Below are 20,397 nucleotides of genomic sequence, written 5' to 3' on the forward strand. Positions count from 1 at the left end.
ACGAGGAGAGGCTGAGGAAACTGGGCATGTTTAGTTTGGAGAAGAGGAGGCTGAGGGGAGACCTCATTGCCCTCTACAACTACCTGAAAGGAGACTGTAGAGAGGTGGGTGTTGGCCTCTTCTCCCAAAGGAATAATGACAGGACCAGAGGTAATGGTATGAAGCTGCGGCAGGGGAGATTCAGATTAGATATTAGGAAAAATTACTGAAAGAGTGGTCAAGCACTGGAACAGCCTGCCCAGGGAGGTGGTGGAGTCTTGCCCATACGGCCAGCCGCTAGAGAAGACCAGAAGAGGTGACAGCGCAAGGGTGACCCTGTTTGATGCCTAGCTAGCCTCAAGAAATTCTGTGGTTTTAGCTCCTGGTTTTGTTGAAAATCAACCCCTCGAGCTGCTCGGCACCTCTGCCTCTGGGGATGTGTACCAAGTGGTACAAGTGTGGACACTTGTGGGACAAGTGTACCCTCCGCTGGATAAAACACTGGCTGGATGGCTGTACCCAGTGAGTTGTGGTTAATGGAGTAAAATCTGGTTGGCGGCTGGTCACCAGTGGTGTCCCTCAGGGCTCAGTTTTGGGGCCAGTCTTGTTCAACATCTTTATTGATGATCTAGACAAGGGGATTGAATGCACCCTCAGTAAGTTTGCAGATGACACCAAACTAGGTGGGAGTGTTGATCTGCTTGAGGGTCGGAAGGCTATACAGAGGGATCTAGGCAGGTTGGATCATTGGGCCAAGGCCAATGGGATGAGGTTTAATAAGGCCAAGTGCTGGGTCCTGCATTTTGGTCACAACAACCCCGGGCAGCGCTACAGGCTTGGGGAAGAGTGGCTGGAAAGCTGCCCGGAAGAAAAGGACCTGGGGGTGTTGGTCGACAGCTGGCTTAACATGAGCCAGCAGTGTGCCCAGGTGGCCAAGAGGGCCAACGGCACCCTGGCTCGTATCAAGAATGGTGTGGCCAGCAGGAGTAGGGAAGTCATCGTGCCTCTGTACTCGGCATTGGTGAGGCCTCACCTCGAGTACTGTGTTCAGTTTTGGGCCCCTCACTACAGGAAAGACATTGAAGTGCTGGAGCGTGTCCAGAGGAGAGCCACCAAGCTGGTAGAGGTAATGGTATGAAGCTGCGGCAGGGGAGATTCAGATTAGATATTAGGAAAAATTACTGAAAGAGTGGTCAAGCACTGGAACAGCCTGCCCAGGGAGGTGGTGGAGTCACCATCCCTGGAGGTATTTAAGAAACGTGTAGACATGGCTCTTCAGGGCATGCTCTAGTGCCCAAGAGTATTGGTTTGTGGTGGGGTGTAGTGTGTGGGGTTGTGGGTGTGGGGTTTAGTTGGTGGGTGGTGTTTTGGGGTTTGTAGTTTTGGTTTGGTTTTGTTTGTTTTTTGAGTGTGTGTGGTTCTTTTTTTGTTTTGTTTTTTTTTAATGTGGTTGGACTCGATGATCTCGGAGGTCCCTTCCAACCACTAAGATTCTGTGATTCTGTGATTCTGTGATGGTGTGGCCAGGGTGCCGCCAGCCGGGCCCCGTCTGGGTGAGCTCCACTCAGCCCGCACATTGTGAGTGGAACCGGTTTGTCAGGGCCAGCACAGGGCTGGGCACCTCCCTCGGCACCCCGGCCTGGGGCCCCTTCCCTCGGGTGAGGAGGAAGAGGAGCCCAGGGCAGTGATGAAGGGGCTGAGCCGTCTGCTGCGTGCCGGGGAGGACGCCATGGTGGGAGCGGGGGCAGCCAGCCATGATGGCCGTGAGTGTGTGGGGGTCGGGGGTGAGGCCCGGTGGGGGTGGTGGGACAGCCCTGTCAGGGCTGCCAGCACAGTGGAGTCCACCCCAACCTCCTTCTTGCCTCGGCTAAAGAACAAACTGAGCAGGGGGTGGGGAGAAGAGAAAGGAGAGGATGTGTGGATGTGGGATTGGGAACTGGGGTTTGGCACGTCCCTCTTCTGAGGGACAGGTCCTGCAAAGTGCCCAGTGGCCCCACTTTAACTTCTCCCCTGAAGCCATCCAAGGGGGTTCACTGGTGTTGGTCACATCCCTGGGGCTGAGCACCAGCCGACAGCTTCACACCTGTGCTGGAGCATGTCCAGAGGAGAGTCACCAAGCTGGTGAGGGGTCTGGAGAACAAGTCGTACGAGGAGAGGCTGAGGAAACTGGGCATGTTTAGTTTGGAGAAGAGGAGGCTGAGGGGAGACCTCATTGCCCTCTACAACTACCTGAAAGGAGACTGTAGAGAGGTGGGTGTTGGCCTCTTCTCCCAAAGGAATAATGACAGGACCAGAGGTAATGGTATGAAGCTGCGGCAGGGGAGATTCAGATTAGATATTAGGAAAAATTACTGAAAGAGTGGTCAAGCACTGGAACAGCCTGCCCAGGGAGGTGGTGGAGTCACCATCCCTGGAGGTATTTAAGAAACGTGTAGACATGGCTCTTCAGGGCATGCTCTAGTGCCCAAGAGTATTGGTTTGTGGTGGGGTGTAGTGTGTGGGGTTGTGGGTGTGGGGTTTAGTTGGTGGGTGGTGTTTTGGGGTTTGTAGTTTTGGTTTGGTTTTGTTTGTTTTTTGAGTGTGTGTGGTTCTTTTTTTGTTTTGTTTTTTTTTAATGTGGTTGGACTCGATGATCTCGGAGGTCCCTTCCAACCACTAAGATTCTGTGATTCTGTGATTCTGTGATGGTGTGGCCAGGGTGCCGCCAGCCGGGCCCCGTCTGGGTGAGCTCCACTCAGCCCGCACATTGTGAGTGGAACCGGTTTGTCAGGGCCAGCACAGGGCTGGGCACCTCCCTCGGCACCCCGGCCTGGGGCCCCTTCCCTCGGGTGAGGAGGAAGAGGAGCCCAGGGCAGTGATGAAGGGGCTGAGCCGTCTGCTGCGTGCCGGGGAGGACGCCATGGTGGGAGCGGGGGCAGCCAGCCATGATGGCCGTGAGTGTGTGGGGGTCGGGGGTGAGGCCCGGTGGGGGTGGTGGGACAGCCCTGTCAGGGCTGCCAGCACAGTGGAGTCCACCCCAACCTCCTTCTTGCCTCGGCTAAAGAACAAACTGAGCAGGGGGTGGGGAGAAGAGAAAGGAGAGGATGTGTGGATGTGGGATTGGGAACTGGGGTTTGGCACGTCCCTCTTCTGAGGGACAGGTCCTGCAAAGTGCCCAGTGGCCCCACTTTAACTTCTCCCCTGAAGCCATCCAAGGGGGTTCACTGGTGTTGGTCACATCCCTGGGGCTGAGCACCAGCCGACAGCTTCACACCTGCTCCAGGACCCCCATTTTGGGGGGGCCCACTAAAACTGGAGGACCTTCTGACCTCCATGACTCCCAGAGATGGGGTCTCCAGCTTTCGTCCCACAAACCGGTTCGTGAAAGAACAGCCTGCTCTGGCATGGGCTGCAATTAGTGAAAACGGGTTATTTGTGGAAACTGAGCGGTGATTGTTAAACCCTGCCCGCGGCCCTGCCCTGTGATCACAGCGTGACAGCCAGGAGCGGTTCCCCTGGACCATGCTTCCTGCTTCCAGGCTGGCAAAGAGGGCAGATAAAGAAAAGAAAGAAATAAAATATCACTGTTGGACTCAATAGGTGGTTTTTCCCATGACTTCTTTGAATCGGAAAATGGTTATCTTAGAAAAAGATTCTTGTGACTTAGCAAAATACCTACTTTGCCCTAGTCATTTTATTTCTGGTAACAAACAAGGAAACATAGAGAAAACATTGAGAACGTCACCAAACCACAAAGCATATGACTTAATTTTTAGAAACAATAAAGTAAAAGTAAATTTTGTTGTCATTTGAACCTGAATATTGTTACTGGTTTTGTATTTTACCTCCTTGAACTCTTCAGCAAATTCAAATTCCTGGGTTTTTTCCATGTGCTTTTTGAGGCAATGACAGATTTCATCTTGTGGATACCACAACAGGAAATTAAAAATAGTGGGGTGGGGAGGAAGAAAAGGTTTCCATTTTCAAAGACTACTGGAACCTTTGGTGCACATTTTTACTTCATTGGAAGTCATCCTTATTACTAGAAGAGAGATTGAAGCCACCAGAAATAAGGTGTAAATATGAGGAAAGAAAAATGGAAGGTACCTCAAAGCTTGAGTTTCTGTTGAGGAAGACTTTCTGTTTTCAGGTAAACAAAGTGATTTACTTTTCTGCATCTTTTTACTTCACTGTCCTTCCAAGAAAGGGGAAATTGGGGAATTTTTAATACACCGTAAGCAGGGATTTCCACAAAGGAAATAAATTGATAAAAGTACTACCTTTAGTTAGCTCAAAATTAAAACTGGATATAACTATTTTATTGTTATAATATATATATCTAAGTATATAGCTATGACATAACCTGTAGGCAATAAGCCAAACATTTTCTATGAAGCCAAAGAAAATAAAAACCTAAACAGACTAACAGCCACAAATAGATAATTGATTGTGCTTGAAAATAGAGTGCTTGCTAATAATGCAAGGAGTGCCAAATCCTAGCTTGGATAAAAAGTTTCTGTAAATCTGTAGTCTGACAGCTTTATACTCCTGTAGTTTCATGCATGACAAAAATCATTCTGCAAAAGCAGCAAAAGGTTGTGCAGCAAGTCAGTGCTGCAGTGTGTCAAGGTCGCCACTGTTCTTAACTCCTAATTAAAGGGTATTAAGAGATAGCGATTATTAAGAAACATCACTCCCAGAACAGAAGGTCTTCTTTTTAACAGCATACGACAAATGCATGACTTCAGGACAGGAGAGAAAAAGATCAGTCACTAATTCTTTGTCAGAGCTACAAAAAACTGTGCTTGCGAATGCAGATGCAGTAAAGAAATGTAAGTTTCTCTTATGTCTTGAAGGCAGTGCGAGTAAACTGTTGGAATTGTTCCCGAATGTCCTAAGTTGCCACAGCACTTATCTTTGCATCGTACAGGTGTGAGTGTTTCCCAGCAGTGGATAGGAATGAATGTGGCCTAATTATAACTAATTGCAGCTAACTGGTGCCTTACCTTTTGTTTCCGTGTTTGCCACAAATTTGCCTTAAGCAAGATACCCTGTGACCATTGATTGACCCATGTTTGGAATCAAGGTAGCGGAAAGCTCAGTTGAATACTTCATTAGGGTGTAGACTATGAAAACTACAAGTGATGTATTTGTTCTGCAAAGATTCCTGTTTGTGATACTGGTTTTGCTGTCTGCTACAGTCCTTGTCACAGATGCCACGGGTACATTTTTATTTGCAACTGGTTTGTTGGAGTTTTTTTTTAAGCTGTGCCCCCTTGTCCTACAACAAGCGAGCAATATTCCGTGACTTCCAGAGAGTTTTGGGACGATGCTTCTGTCGTTTCAGGTGCTTGGATAATGTCATAGGAAAATTGAAAACAGATTTATTAGTGTCCAGTTTGATTTATAGCTCATTTTGTACAGTATAACTGTGATTATTCCCACTGAGATTATAATAATGGGTAATATGTAAAATGCAATTAAGTGAATGCCACACTGATTTTCCTTAGTATGCTCTGTAGTCATACTGCCTCAAGCTGTATTCTCATTAGGCGTTAATGAACTTAAATGTAATGCAGTAGGATGAATTCACGTGAGAGGCCTCTATGGAACAGATAATTGCTGCAGTTTCTAGTTCAACAGAGAGTGCTGTCCTCTTTGGTGATGTCACTGGACAAGCAGCTTTCAGGCCAAAATATTCTGGACAGAAGACATCTAAGTGATTAACTTTTTTAATGTAATATGCTAGGAAATTAAAGATATCTACTAACATTTTGCAACTGATTTAACTGCTACACTAATTTCTTCTCAGCGATTAATTAGATGTTAAGGTAGAAACATGAAAAATGCTCAGACCTCTAAGTTAGCTAAACCAGTTATCAGACACTGGAATTTTATTTTCCAAAGTTACTGAATTTTAAGTGTCTAAATGCACGCTGCAGCTACCTTAGTTGACCAAAGAGATGTTCATTTTTGGATTAAGACATTAAAGAAAATTCCCAATTTAATAGTAAATTCCACATTTTCACCAAACCTTGAGTAAAAGTACACATCTTCCTCCCCCCTTGCCCTGTCATTCTCTCCTTTAAAAGTCCTGTTTGGTTTGTTGGTTTCTTTGGGGTTTTTTTCAGTTGGGTCATACCATATGGTTACTGCTATACATCTTCATGTATTTTGGTGATGTGTTCTGTTTTAAAACAGAGCAGCTTTTCCAAGAATAGGAAATAAATGCTGCGGTTTGTACAGTTCACTGCTATGCCTATAAAATACTTTGGGACCCATTTAGATGATGAGAGCTTCATAAATGAACTTTTGTTCCTGTAAGCAGTGCAAATAATGGCAGTCCATGCTGTGAAAAGTCTACCTCTATTTGCACTTAAGAGTGGAAACTGGAAATATAAGCCAGATATCCCTAATGGAGAAAAATGCAATCCTGGAACAATTCTGAGAAGCAAATGGCTCTCATAACATATGAAATCAGGACAAATAACAGAAGGTACGAACAATGTCGTCATAGCGTTGGTTATGGCTATTTTTTTAGTAATGATGACTTTTTCATTATGCTTTTCCACAGTATTGCCAGATGAGAGAGAATTTCAACATGCTGCTAAAATGAACAATTTGGAAACCATGGAAAAGCTATTTACCAAGAATGTTAATATAAATGCTGTAGATACTGTGAGTATGAACCATCTGACAGATGACTGATCTGAAATGTGACTCCTTGGGGTTGCATGGTGGGATCCCATCATTCTAGCACTGTCAGATGCAAGGTGGTAAGGCAGCAAGAGTCCATTCTAGAACCTGATAAAGAAATGTTTTGCACGTCCAGTATGGACAGTAGGATTTGTGAAGCGTAACTCACAGGTCTTTGCATTTAGCCAGTCTAAATGCCACAGCCTAGTCTGTGCATCACACTGGGAACTAAGGACTTCTGAACCGTGGTGCCTCCTCTAATATTTACTCTGTTTTGGGGTGACTTATTTCTTGAGTTCCCCATGTTTCAGAGAAGAAGGATTTAACCTCCCAGTCACTTCGAGAATGAATTTATGCTGCTAACATTGCAAATTTCAAGAGTGAAGTGTCATTGTTCAGTTTTTATGGAACCAGGGGAGCATTCTACCATGTCTTCTGGCTCCAGGCTGAGATCAGAGTTCAGATCTGCCCTAGATAGATAGATGCAAATGCATTTTTTATACCAGCATCAATTCTAGGGCTAAAATCTGAGGGCGTACACTTCATGGTAACAAATTAAAGGGCTGTGTTCCACATGAGAGGTAGTTCAACAGCAATGGGGTGGTCATGATATTTATGTGGGAGTTGTGGAGAACAGTTTGCTGTGGCTACGTATAAATCACCTGCCCGTGATCATCCAATCTTACTTAATCATGGGTTCTGAAAAAAATTGCTTCCCATGCCCGTGTGCCTTTTTCCCCACTGAGGAGATGGTACAGGTGCATTCTTTGGTCTGTTTGTGAAAAAGAGAACAAGGCAAAAGTTTGATTTTGAGTTAACTTCTCTTGAACAATGAGAGTGTTCCCATCAATTACATCATACTCTAAAAAGTCACTTAGAAAATAGTTATTGCTTCTTTATTGCTTTCCAGAATTCAGGAAATTAAACTAAATACTTTTCCAGACCAGTAGTTTGAATCTTTACTCTGTCATCCTTAACTCAGACCTATAGTACAAGAGATTTCCTAGCATAGCTATGTGGATGTTGTGTGTTGATTGATTCTCCTGGTGGGGATGTAGCTTATACTGGGGAAACCACTCTTTTGTTCATGTTGGTTATTTCTGCCCCTGTACTCCCAAGCCAAATAAGCAAGCCTGCCAAAAGGTGAGTTTTGTTTATAGATAGAACCATTTCTGTGCAAGAGGCTTTTTTCTGGCATAAATGCATGTCATGAATCCCACAGCTTTTAACACATGCAGCTGTAAACTTGGACTTATGCATGGATCAGTCAGCTGATCTGTATAGAAGCATAAAATAAGAAATCCAAATTGATTTTTAAAGTTAATCAGTTTAATCACTTACATAACCTTGTATGGAAACTCTCAGTGAATTACATTAAACTTAGTTATGTTCACTTTAACTGGAAGCAAAACTCTCTCCGCTAAAGTTTAATTCAATTTAACCATTCCCTTTCAAATTCACACTATTAATTACTTTAATGAAAAATTAATCAAGTGTTCCTGATAAACAGTGAGCTTATTCACCTGTGTAAAATTACTCACTGTTTGCAAGGTGGAATCTTTCATTTACATAGATAATGACTCAGTCTGAGAGGGTGACTAATACTGAGTGAGGGAGGAATCTTGTCATGCATTGCAGAGAGATAGTCAAAAGAAAATCTAATTGCATAAATTTAGTCCTCAGCTTTTCAAATCAAACCATATAATAAAATAGTAAACATGGATGCTTCTTGTACGGCATGAATCTCCTCTAGGCAGCATGTGATTACTTAATCGTACTTGACATTTCAGTGAATTTCAGTGAAGGGGTGATGCTACATAGAGTAACTAAATCATTCTGGTTCTACAAGAAATCTTTAAGATCAATACCCACATTCTATCCAATGGAACAAAAATGCACATAAAGACCAAGCATGGCTGTTGAAGAAGAAATACGCAATTGTATACATACATACATATATATATAATCAGAGAATTCAGAAATCCTGATCACCTGCACAAGGAAAAGAACTGTATTATGGACCTGAAAACCAAAACTCTGCTTATTTCAGCTGAAGCGTACTGCGCTCCATTTTGCTGTTGCAAGAAGTCATATATCAGTGGTGGATTTTCTTCTCCATCACAAAGCTAGACTTGATATGGCGGATCAGGTAAGCTGGTTTACATGTTTTTTTCACACAGTATAGGAACAACTTAGGGTAAAAGTGACTTATCCTCCCTGTTTTGCCAAGTGCTTGCAGTAAAGGCTTTAGTGTGTCTTAAGACTGTACACATTTGTATGAAAAACCCCCACTATTAGAGGAAAAACACATTTCCCAGGGTTCTGGCTGCATTGAATAGTTGAGTGAGTGCAAAGGTGGTTGAAGTCAATTGTACAAATATACTGCCTGTGGTAGTTGTGCGTTAATCATTGTGTGGTTTATATGAGAGAGATCACTAAGAGCAAAACTGAGCTCTGGGGCTCACTAGGAGCTCAGAAAGTAAGTCCTTGTGTCCTTTCCCTCCATTTTTATGTGAGTAGCTTAACGCAAAACTGTCAGCTGCGCTGCGGCCTCCATGACATTAAGGGTTTAGCAGTGTATGGCTGATGTGGTTGGGTCAGATGGTGACCCGCAGTGCAAGACTTGATTCAGATATTAAAACTGAATGCATGGTATGTTATTAGTAAACAGGCTACATAACCTAGGACTTTTCCGGTGAAGCAAGTGATGAAAATAGATGAATCACTTACCTTTTTTTCCTCTGTTTGCTTCTTTCTCCTCATCCACCGCATGCGGCAGTGTTTAATTTGTAAGTAACGTAAATTATAGGTTGTGGAAGGAGAAAGTTGCTTTGGTTTTGCATTGTGTTGCAATGAGTATGAGAGAGACCCGTCAATTCCAGTTACCAGGGGCTCCTGGCTCGAGCACATTCTTGCAGTGTATGTAACAATCTCCTTGTTAGTGCTGCTTGAGTTGCTCTGAAATGTTCTCCCAAGCTGTCCTGCCAGTGAATACCTCACAAGCTGCTTTGAAGAAATATGGCCATCTTTCCCCGCCTTATCAGCTCCTAAGCAAATTTTGCACTGTTGTAAGCAATGTTTCCCCTTTTGTCTGGCAAGTTGAAAGACATTGCTTGAATGAAGCACAGTCTTTGATACAAATGCTAAAAGGGTAGTTCTGCAAGAAGTGGACAGTTTTCTTTAAGTTGTAGTGCTCTCTATAGCAACAGTTAAGAAATGGATCCCTGGATTTTTTACAAAGTACTTCTGAGTATAGTGTTAATGTAATTTTATTCTGTAACTATTGTAAATTATTCTTTATGGCAAATTATTTTTCAGTGGCTATCATCCAGGTTTGTTGAGGCAATAAAGTGACTCAAAATATTTTATGGGTCTTTTAATTACCCTGATAAGGAACATTGAAGCCAGGTTGGAAATATAAACCCTCCTCTCATGTTGGGGTTCTATCAAGCACTCAGAATCTCATTTTAATTAAGGACTACATTTTAATTATTAGTTGTCTTTAATTCTTAGATGTCATTAATCATCTTTGTTGAAATACCACTGGAAACACTCCATCATAATTAGCTCATAGAGCTTAAATATTATGACATTACATAATGTATTTGACAGTGATTCATGTATTCTGGCAATCAGTTTGGTCTTGCAATTGGTCTTGCAATTGGTAAAAAAGAGAATGAAGATATTATAACTTTATTTCTTACCCCATTTCAGTTTCTGACATACTTTTTGTATTAATAAGCTCAAGGTCTTAAGCATTCTTAATATTTCTCAGTACAAAAAATAAGCTGATTTAAAACACACAATGGTGTTCTTAGCAGTGTGGTACTCCCACTTTTAGACTGGAGACTTGACATAGCTCACGGAGATCGTTAAAAGGTTTATTGGTTAGGCAACACATCTCTAAGAAACCAATAATACATTAATTGGATAATAATCACACCACTATTGTTAATAGTATTAATTCACAATTATATCACTCCAAGTTGCAGTGGGGGAATGGTTGTAACTGCTACAGAAGTGCCTTGATTCCTCTTGCTTCCTTTAGGTTCCTCTACTCCACTTATTAGACTAGGAGCTTTTATGGTGCAGTATGAATGTCTTGTGGACAATGAGCCACGAGCCATAATGCTGCACCTGGACACAGCACACACAAATTGAGGAAGAGATGAGGAAAAGCTAGAGAGGTCTGTGGCCAACATGGGAGACACTGGCTGGAAGTTCCTTATCTGTATTCCTTTTGGGTCTAAGAAGTTAGCAACAGAGTTGAGGTTTTTTTCCTATAAGAGAAGGGCTTTTTGGAGAAGAAAAGAGAACCCTACAAAGAGGGCTAACTGGAAAATTATGGTGACTCCTGGAAATATAGTCGTTACTCATCATCACCTGAAATTTCATCCACTGCACCCAGTGCTAACCACCTACCTAGACTCCAGACAGAGGAAATAATTCCCAGGTGGTATTTAATCTCCTGGTCTTAAAATAGGATTAGCCCTTCTTAGAAGATGGCAGAGCTTCTGTCAAGAAGGGGATCAGCCCAGAACATTTAGCTAGGTCTTGATGTATGACATTTAGCTTAATTTAAGTGAGATGAATCTTAGTCACACTGCCAGGTGCTAATACTGATTTTCTAAGAGCTTGCAGAGCAGAACCCACTCATACACTGAATTAATGAAAAAGATTTAAAGAAATTTGGCATGAGGTATTCTGGTGGTAATTTCTGCCTTTATCGTTTTATTTGAAGCATGGCCTGACAGTGATTCATCTTGCAGCTTGGACTGGAAATCTGGATATAATGCGAAAATTGGTTAAAGCAGGCGCGGATCAAAAGGCTAAGAATGAGGTTTGTTGATGACAAATTTTCAGCAGCTCTAAACATACTTACGTTGGAAAAAAGTCAAACTTTTTATTACAGAGTTGCTTATGTTTTTTTCAGGAAGGAATGAATGCATTGCACTTTGCAGCTCAGAACAACAGCGTTAAAATAGTTGATTATTTTCTCCAAGATCTTCATCTGAATGACTTGAACAAGCCTGATGGGGTACAGTATGTTTCTTTATGTTTATCTCTTTAATGTCATGAAGCATCTGTTGTGGACAAAACAATCTTGACTTGCGGAACTTCAATGAATTTTGTAATGTATTGCCAGTTATATAAACTTTTAATTACTGGTTGTGTATTGAGAAACAAGTAAAACAAATAGCCAGACAAGTGCTTAGGAAAAACACATTTCCTCCCTCTTTGCCTGTCTCAGCTGGAGTCCAGACACTTTTTCTCCCCTGCTCCCCTTGTTTTTGCTGCACATGATGCTCAGTCTTGGTGAGGTGGTGGGAAGCAGAGGAGGTTGAGGTCAGTCTGCAGTGGTTTCCCTTTTTCCACTCTTTGTTTCTCACTCTTTTCCTCTGGTCCAGCAAGGATTCTTTCATGGGCTGTATTCACCCTGTGGGTACACCTCCTGTATCTCCTCCCTTGCGTCCTTTCCTGTCTCGTCCTGTATTTACACTCATGCATCCTCCCCATAGTAGACCACCCTTTCCAAAATATGTTTTCACACAGGTACCATCTGCTTCTCTGATGTGTTAAGTGGTGACACGTGGTGGGTCAGATTTGTCTGCTGTGGAGCCAGCTGGAAATGGCTGTGACCAGCACAGGGCAGTCTCTGACCTCCTGCCACACACCTCAACCTGCAGCTCCCTGCCTTTACCAAAACCTGCCAGTTATGACTAACACAGGCATATTTTGCCAATATAGAGCATAAAACTATGTGCAGCCATTCTACAGAGGTGCACTAACTCTTCAACAGTGCCAGGGCTTGCCCCTATCAGGTTTGCTGTGTTTTTATTTTTCCTTCCTACAATTCTGGGATCTTGCTTTGAAGGCATACTTAGATAAGTAGGATACTTGATCTTTACACGGGGAATATTTGTTCTTGTAGGATCTGTCACCAAAAGAACAAAATTCCCCTCTTCTTTTTTTCAAGTCTTGAATTGTATTGACTCAATAGTGCAAAACTCTGAATTCTTTCTACACGTGACAAAGCTGACAGAGCAGAGTTAATTTAACAAAACAAACCTTTGTGTTTGAGGCCTTGGAAAGACAAAGATTAAGAAGAATCTTCTTTATGTTGAGGTCTTTTCATAATTATCTATTAATTGCTTGCATTTTTTTTCTCAGACTTTTAATAGAGGCCCCTAGCAGCTAGTGAGGATGTCTAACCTATTATGGCCTCACTATGGTATGGTTTTATGTCAAGATAAATTTCTGCAGTTGAATTGTTGTTACCTTGACCACCACCACCAAAATCCTCCCACAATATACAGGACTAAATTCAGGCCTCTTGGATGAAACTTCTGAGAGATCGTTATTCTGGTTTGTGCTTGCAGAATTCAGATCAAACATTACCCCATGGAAATAAATCTTGCAAATCTTTACTGCTTGTTTCTGATCTTGCAAGTTCTTTACTGCCTGTTTCTGAGCATCCTCAGATTTTTAATGACGCAGTTCTTTCGATAATTTTTTTTCATACTGAGAAGAAAAGAAGTACATATTTTGAGCACATTTTCTACCTTGTTAACATTTCTGAACAGTTTTCAAGTATTTTCTTCAGGATGAGTACAATGTATAATCTGGTTTTTTACTCTAACTAAACATTGCATCTTTTTAAATTCTTACTCTTCTTGTATATATCTAATTTTCTATTAACCTACTTAATTATATGACATACAAGTTTTTATGCAGAATAGACATGCACATATGCACACCATATATCTAGTAATTGGAAGCAAAATATTTTTACTTTTAATAACACTGTGTTTCTCTCCATAATTGTTTTGTAGAAAGGCAAAAAGCCATTTCTTCTGGCATCTGAAAAAGGTCATGTTGACATGATAAATAATTTGATTACTCTGAAGCTGTTTACAACTGAAAAAGATAAGGTAAAGGTTTCTTTTCCACAGAAGTACAATTAAAAATGTACTTATGAAAGACTACTTTGTTTCAGTGTAGTTATCACACAACCAAGTAATGTGAAGAAGCTGTAAAAGTATCACAATCCTGGTAGTAATATATATTTGACCAACAAATATATAAGGATGATGAATTTTCAGTGATTAGGAGAAGACAGTGGGGCTTCTGCTCTTATTGCCAGGAAACTTTTCTGTACACATTTATAATCAGTGTAAAGCAAGACAAGTGTATGCTGTCTGTTGGGAGAAGTGGGAAAGTCTGGTGATTAAAGTGTCAGCCTCCATGCTGGGAGGTCATATTTCTCAGCTTTTCACTCTGCTGGTTGTGTCGCTGCTACATCCCTCATGACTAATTTTTCAGAGGTGTTTAAATATTTCAGGATGCAAATAAACACCTATTTTCAGAAACACCTATTTTTCAGAAGGGCCTTACCACTTCAATTTGATTGAATTTCTGTTTGACACTGAATATTCAGGTATCTAAATAACTTTCAAAGTCTACCTTTAAATTTCCTTACTCAACTATTTGTGGAATGAGCCAGTTGGTATTTTGCTGCATCTGAGGCACTGCAAGGATAAATGCATTAAAAATTGTGAAATGGTCCAATACTGCATTTATAGAACCATGCAAGTAAGCACCCAGGAAGTGATGCTCTTTTTTTTTTTTTTTTTTTTTTTTTTTGGTATTCTGGTAATAGTTTAAAAGCTGCAGTACAGCCCAGAGCTCTGCTGTGCTACACAGTTTATCAGCAGAGGCTGAAAGACAATGCTGTCCCAGATACATAGCAGGCTGAAGGTGTAAACAACGATGATGGGAGGCAAATGCTATGATCCTACAGAGTAAGGAGGTGAGAAGCCAGGACAGAAGGACAGAAACTCATCTCCTGGGTCACTAAAAATAATCATATTGTATCCATCATTTCTAATAAGGATTTTAATTCCTCCTCCCCCTACATTGCTGTGAATAAAAAGCTGCTCTGGACTCTCATTTCTCTGAGGGTTAGGATTCTTCCACTGATTTCCAGCTTCAGTTTGGTTTTAGCCAGTTTTATACTTTTTCTCACGCCAGCATTTTCTTTTAGCTCAAAACCTGCTGCTCTTCCTGAACTTGGTCTTTGTTTTTATTTGTTTGCTGGTGTGGGGTTTGCTTTTGGCTTGCTTTTTTTTTTAATAAATAATTTTTTTAATAAAATCATAGAATTGTCTAGGTTGGATGGGACCTTTATGATCATTTAGTCCAACCATCAACCTAACTCGGACAAAAACCATCACTAAACCATGTCACTAAAAGCTATGTCTACCCATCTTTTAAATACCTCCAGGGATGATGCCTCAACCACTTCCCTGGGCAACCCATTCCAATGCTTAATAACCCTTTCTGTGTAAAATTTTTTCCTAATATCCAGTCTGAACATCCCTTGTTGCAACTTGAGGCCATTGGCTCTTGTCCTGTCTCCTGTGACTTGGGAGAAGAGACCAACACCCTCCTCTCTGCAACCTCCTTTCAGGTAGTTGTAGAGGGCAATAAGGTGTACCCTCAGCCTCCTTTTCTCTAAGCTGAACAATCCCAGCTCCCTCAGCCTCTCCTCATAAGACTTACTCTCCAGACCCCTCACCAGCTTCCTTGCCCTTCTCTGGACCTGCTCCAGCACCTCAATGTCTTTTTTGTGGTATGAGGCCCAAAACTGAACACAGTACTTGAGGTGGAGCTTCACCAGTGCCGAGTACAGGGGGATGATCACCTCCTGAGTCCTACTCACCACGCTGTTCCTGATACTGTTGGCCTTCTTGGTCACCTGGGCACACTGCTGGCTCATGTTCAGTCAACAGTCGGCCAACACCCCTATGTCCTTCTTCTTATTTAACTGGTCAAAAATTGTGATCATGGTGAAGGAGATTGAGGATTGTGGTGTTGGCATCAAAGCCGTTACAAGTTTCTGTATACTTACTTAGGCTTTGGCCATTAATATTTAAATCAGTGATCTTGAGGGCTTGGTGTAGGCCCCATTCTTGTAGGAACCAGTATCCAAAGTTTTTTTCTGATTCATTCTTTAGGAGTTAGAAATTTAGATCTTTTTACTGGTCATAGCCTGCAGTTTTCAGAATATGAGACTACCACATAGACCAGCAAGTTCATGTCTGTGTAGATCTGAAAAGGTCCCTTTTGGACTAGTCTGAACATTGGAACATGCTGTGTGGATCTGCCTCCTCCTCCTTGTATGTAAAAGAGAGGTGTATGTAAAAGACCAAAGGCTTTGTGTTGATTTTACTTAGTGTTTTGACTTTATTCTGGGTTTTAAAATGTCTTATTTGACATTTTAATTTCAAGGATGGAAACACAGCATTGCATCTAGCAGCCAAAAATGGTCACAGTGAAGTTATAGAAATTCTGCTGGAGCAGTGGGAGGAAATAAATGACCTCAATGAGGTAAGGATACAGAAATCATTAAAAGATATAAAGTAAGAGATTTGAAAAATCAACTCAAAAATAACATTTTAAAGGAATAAATGTTGCACTGAGTAGACGTCGTTAGTTCTGCTGCTTTTCTAGTACCTTTGCATGCTGTTTCATTGTCCCTCCTCCAATAAAGTCAGCTCCATTAATTCCTGCAATGTCTTTTCCTCTGTTCTCTGCTCCTCACACAATGGCCTTCCCTCCGTCTTGCATGCCCTTGCATGGTAGGAGGAAACAGAGGAGCCTCCACCTTGCTTCCTGTCCTCCAACATTTCTGGCTATGCGATCCCATTCCTTTTACCATCTCTGGTGCTTTTCAGGCTCCTCATTGAGCCAGTTCAACATGCGTGCCCAGCACACACTGCCCCAGGCACCTCAGCAAAGATGTCTCAGCTTTGCACCATTTTCATCTGAGCTCATTTGACTGCACAGAATTGGCTGCAGGTGCCGCCTACCCACTTTTTCTTTCCTGGGTTAGCATTGGAGAGCTCAGCCAGAATATTCACTAATCGCATATTAGCTGTGGAGATTGTATCACTGATTTGATGCACTCCTGAACTTTATTTTAAGGTTTAAAGTCCTGGTGGAGGAGGGTATTCAGATCAGCGTTCCTGCTTTTCAAAGGGTCCTCGTGTCTTCTGCTTCTTCTGTGGGGCAGCTGGAATGAACTGGGAAAGTGAATTCACTTTGGTGTGGGCTGGCATGTCCACTGCAGGAACCTGCCTAGTGTCTGATGGTCTGTTCATGGCTGATGGCCCGCTGGCCCAGCGGCTGAAATGAGTAAGGGACACCCACTCACGCCCGAGGTCCTCCTCTTCCTTAATCAGCAACAGATTTATGGGTGGAGGGGTTGTCTCTTATCCAACTTCTTTGTTATTTCCAGCTGTGCAAGCTTTGAGGCACATGAACCCCTTTGAAATGCAAAGCCCTTGTATTTCCAAGCCTTGTCTAACAATGCTGCTTCTGCACCCAAAGCTTGTGCTGCTTGTGCCCCTGCCTTGCCATGGCTAATGGTGTGACCTTCCTGTCTCTCTGGAGATGTTCTGGGCTGTGGATAAACAGGTCCTTCTTTCCCCAGCATGAGTAAAGCACCAAAATGTTTTAAGTTTACCAGAGTAATGGTGGCAGGAGTTTAAGCAAGACAAAATCAGAATTTATTGATGCTTCTGTGAATGCTGAAGCACTAGAGTAAACCTCTGTGTGTTTTAGGATTTAAGAAGCAAGGATTAGATCATTGTGCAGCTGACATAACTTAGCTTAGAGACTTGCTGTGGAAAGTTGGAGACTTTATTGAGAATATTTGAAATAAATATGCAACAGAATTATTTCTGCTAGAAGCGCTCATTATAACTATTACTAGAGTTTGGAATTTGTCACAAATCCATGGCATTGAACTGAACAGAAATTGGTACTTATGATACGTGCTAGCATGCTAGCAGTGTTGCCTGGTGTTGAATGGCAGCAACTGCTACCCACTGTCTTGTTTTCTGTGCTGGTTTCTAGCAATATTCTTTGAAAAGAATGTGATTAATATTTATGAAATAGTTATCTGTATTGTAAACCTTTACTGTACATCTGTCCACATAAATGCCATCTGTTACTTAAGTGTTGCTGAATTGCCATTTCATTTAAGCGTTAATTTATAGCATTCAGGTTGTGTTCTCTCGTGACCGCCTCCCCCTTTCTGTTGAACTGGATGAGTGTGATTGAGCTAACATGTTTTGTGTCACAGCCTTATAGTCACATGGCTTAAATTGGAACAGACACTTCTCTCTGTTGCTCTAGAATGGAGAAACTCCATTTTACTTGTCTGTTGAAGGAGGTCATGAAAAATGCGCTGAACTTTTACTGGAAGCAGGGAGTGACATCAATGTTTTAACTCAAGTATGTACATAGTATTCCTCCAGCATACAGATACTGGGACATCCTGGGCTGTGGGAAGGACCTTATCTTTTCTGGGAGTGCTAACAGTATATTTTCTCTGCTTATTTTTATGAAATGGTAAAATATTAAATTAATAAAATACAATTGGGAACGCAGAGTGCTAACAGAGTAAAACAGATGTGGAAGATATATAGCTAAGACTTATTTGACAGAGTACTGTAGCTTTTTTATTTACTGTATGTCCAATAGTAAAACATATGACTAGGAAATGTAACCAACTAGGGTAATTGAAAATCCTCCTTTTTGGCAGCGTATATGATTGAACTGATGACAAACCTCTCGTCCACATCTGGTTCCTGGACTCCAGTCCAGCTCACATCTGTTGAATGGCCTTGGCTTGCCTGCTGCGAGAAGTTTATGATTCCAGCAGATTGAGAGCTTGTTTGTTTTAGCAGAATTATTAAATAAAAATATTCTATTGATTTATTTTAAAAAATTTGTTAATGTAGCTGTACTTGCTTGTTAAAAACAAATTGAACTAACAGTCTAGGAGACATTTTGGCATTGGCATTTTCCATGGCATAGGATAGCTGACCATGCTGATTTACCTCTATCTTAGGAGAGACTGAAAAAGACTACAGAATACTGATGTTTTTAGCATTTTGGTTGTGATATAGTAAAAATAGGAAGTTCCTTCAGTATTTACAAAAACACATCATGGTCACTGCTGATCCATTTGATTTTATATCTTTTTATCAAAGGGATTTTTTTGGAGGAAGGGGATAATAACACAAATGTAAATGAAGGTCTCTTTCAATGTATTGAAAGCTCGCTTTAGTACTGTTGTTCTGGTAACAAAACCATAAGTTTTTGCTGTCTATACCATTTATTTCAGAACAATAGCAGTGCTTTGCAGATTGCAGTTCAGAATGGACATCTCTCCTTGGTTAATTTTCTTATTGATAGGAATATTGACCTGGTTCCTAAACCCGAGGTGAGTGCATATCAGTATGATTGTTTTGCTGTTGTTCAGCCTGTCCTGTCTTTTGTGGTCATCCTTGGGAATTCAGACAGCTGAATGAGATTGGCTAGTTCCTTAGTTTTTTTACTATACGTGTTATGTGGCTTATGGGTGTTGGTTATCAACACGTATGGACCAACAAAAACAAGGTCCTGTTGCACAAAACCAGTGAGTGCCTGGGCAGACTGGTGCAGTGCAGTGTGGGGGTGGCCAGGCTAAGCCAAGGAGCAGGCATTAGGAGAAGGCATGCAAAGCACCCTGCTTGAACTAAGCAGCAGTCAGGCAGGCCTCCCCTGCGTGCAATGGGCAAAGAGTAAAGACTTGTAAATGATTTTGAATAAAGGTAAATAAAAGGTAAATAAACACTTGAGTGCTTTCACCCTCTGCACTCAAAGCATATGGCTTCAAAATCTGCATGCCACCATTCTTTGGGGTTTAAAAAGGAGTTATTCCTGAGATTCAAATCTTGTCTCAATTTAGATATTTCAGTTTTTGTTACCCGTGAGATTTTCTGTGAATAGGAAATTATTTTCCACTTTTACAGTACAGGGTGAAAACAGAATCTGGGCTTCGTGACTTATCTGCCATGATCACTGGCCTGTTGTGTAACGCCATCAAGGAAGAGCAATTTATAATGTGCTTGAAACAATTTGTGTTAAAGATCAGGCAGTTATTGTGCTGCTTGTTCTCATTGGCTTTCTGTAGCAGAAGTAACTCATAAAACTGTAACTTATGTTTTGGAAACATTTCCAGTGCAGTATTGCATAAGAGCTTGCTTTATTTTTCTGTAGCACTGAAGAAATGGCTGGGGTTTATAAAGACACTAATGAACTGGTGTCGGGCATCCGTGAATGGCACTGGTATGGAATTGTTCTTTAGCTGTACTTAGTAAGATATAACTGATGAGTCACAGGTTCAACACACAAAGTGATCTTGCCAATCCAATGGTTGGCTTGTGACTGGTGTTTGATCTGTGCCCCAGTTATTTTAATAAATAATCATTCAAATCAAACCCCTTTATTTCTTTCTAGCTGCAATTTGCTTTTTTTTTATAAATCTGACAGCAAGTCAGTTAAGTATGAAGAATATTTCTAGCAGCAATATATGACAAGAGTTTATTGCTGGAAAGTCGTCTCTGACAGAATTAGTCTGTCTCCAGCCCACCCAGCTAAGGGCAAACCCAGTTTTCTGAGGGAACAGAAACACTACCCGAAGCTCTCTATTGTCGGCCAAGGGTAGCAACACATCCCAGGGATGTACATGTAAGAGGAGTGCCTTGCCATGTTTCTAAGTGGTGACACGCCAATACACATCCCATGCACTCGACATTCCCGTGTTTCTCAGCTGTCATTGTTCACCTGCTGCTGGTGGTGCTGCGGGAGCGGGAGCAGGCTGCCACATCTGGCATAAACCTGCACCTC

The 20,397-nt window shown here is 41.9% G+C and overlaps 1 protein-coding gene across 5 annotated transcripts in view; it reads left to right on the plus strand.

Moving 5' to 3' along the window:
• The first annotated feature begins 1,732 nt into the window (after window positions 1-1,732).
• Window positions 1,733-20,397, plus strand: part of ANKDD1B (ankyrin repeat and death domain containing 1B) — a 31,088-nt gene continuing 12,423 nt past the window's right edge. For 2 of the 5 annotated variants that reach the window (XR_001414410.1, XM_014965095.1), the window contains exons 1-9: window positions 2,809-2,912; window positions 6,533-6,636; window positions 8,705-8,803; window positions 11,396-11,494; window positions 11,588-11,692; window positions 13,488-13,586; window positions 15,946-16,044; window positions 17,857-17,955; window positions 18,851-18,949. Coding sequence is in view for 4 of the 5 variants with exons in the window: in XM_014965095.1 (XP_014820581.1) it covers window positions 2,837-2,912; window positions 6,533-6,636; window positions 8,705-8,803; window positions 11,396-11,494; window positions 11,588-11,692; window positions 13,488-13,586; window positions 15,946-16,044; window positions 17,857-17,955; window positions 18,851-18,949 (879 nt within the window). In the remaining variant the exon portion in view is untranslated. Of the gene's footprint in view, window positions 1,743-2,794; window positions 2,913-3,920; window positions 4,109-6,532; window positions 6,637-8,704; window positions 8,804-11,395; window positions 11,495-11,587; window positions 11,693-13,487; window positions 13,587-15,945; window positions 16,045-17,856; window positions 17,956-18,850; window positions 18,950-20,397 lie in introns of those variants that run through there. The other 3 variants (XM_014965096.1, XM_014965098.1, XM_014965097.1) reach the window with 3 other exon arrangements.

The sequence above is a fragment of the Calidris pugnax genome, unplaced genomic scaffold (genome assembly GCF_001431845.1).
Source record: "Calidris pugnax isolate Ruff unplaced genomic scaffold, ASM143184v1 scaffold273, whole genome shotgun sequence".
In the NCBI taxonomy this organism is placed as follows: domain Eukaryota; kingdom Metazoa; phylum Chordata; class Aves; order Charadriiformes; family Scolopacidae; genus Calidris; species Calidris pugnax.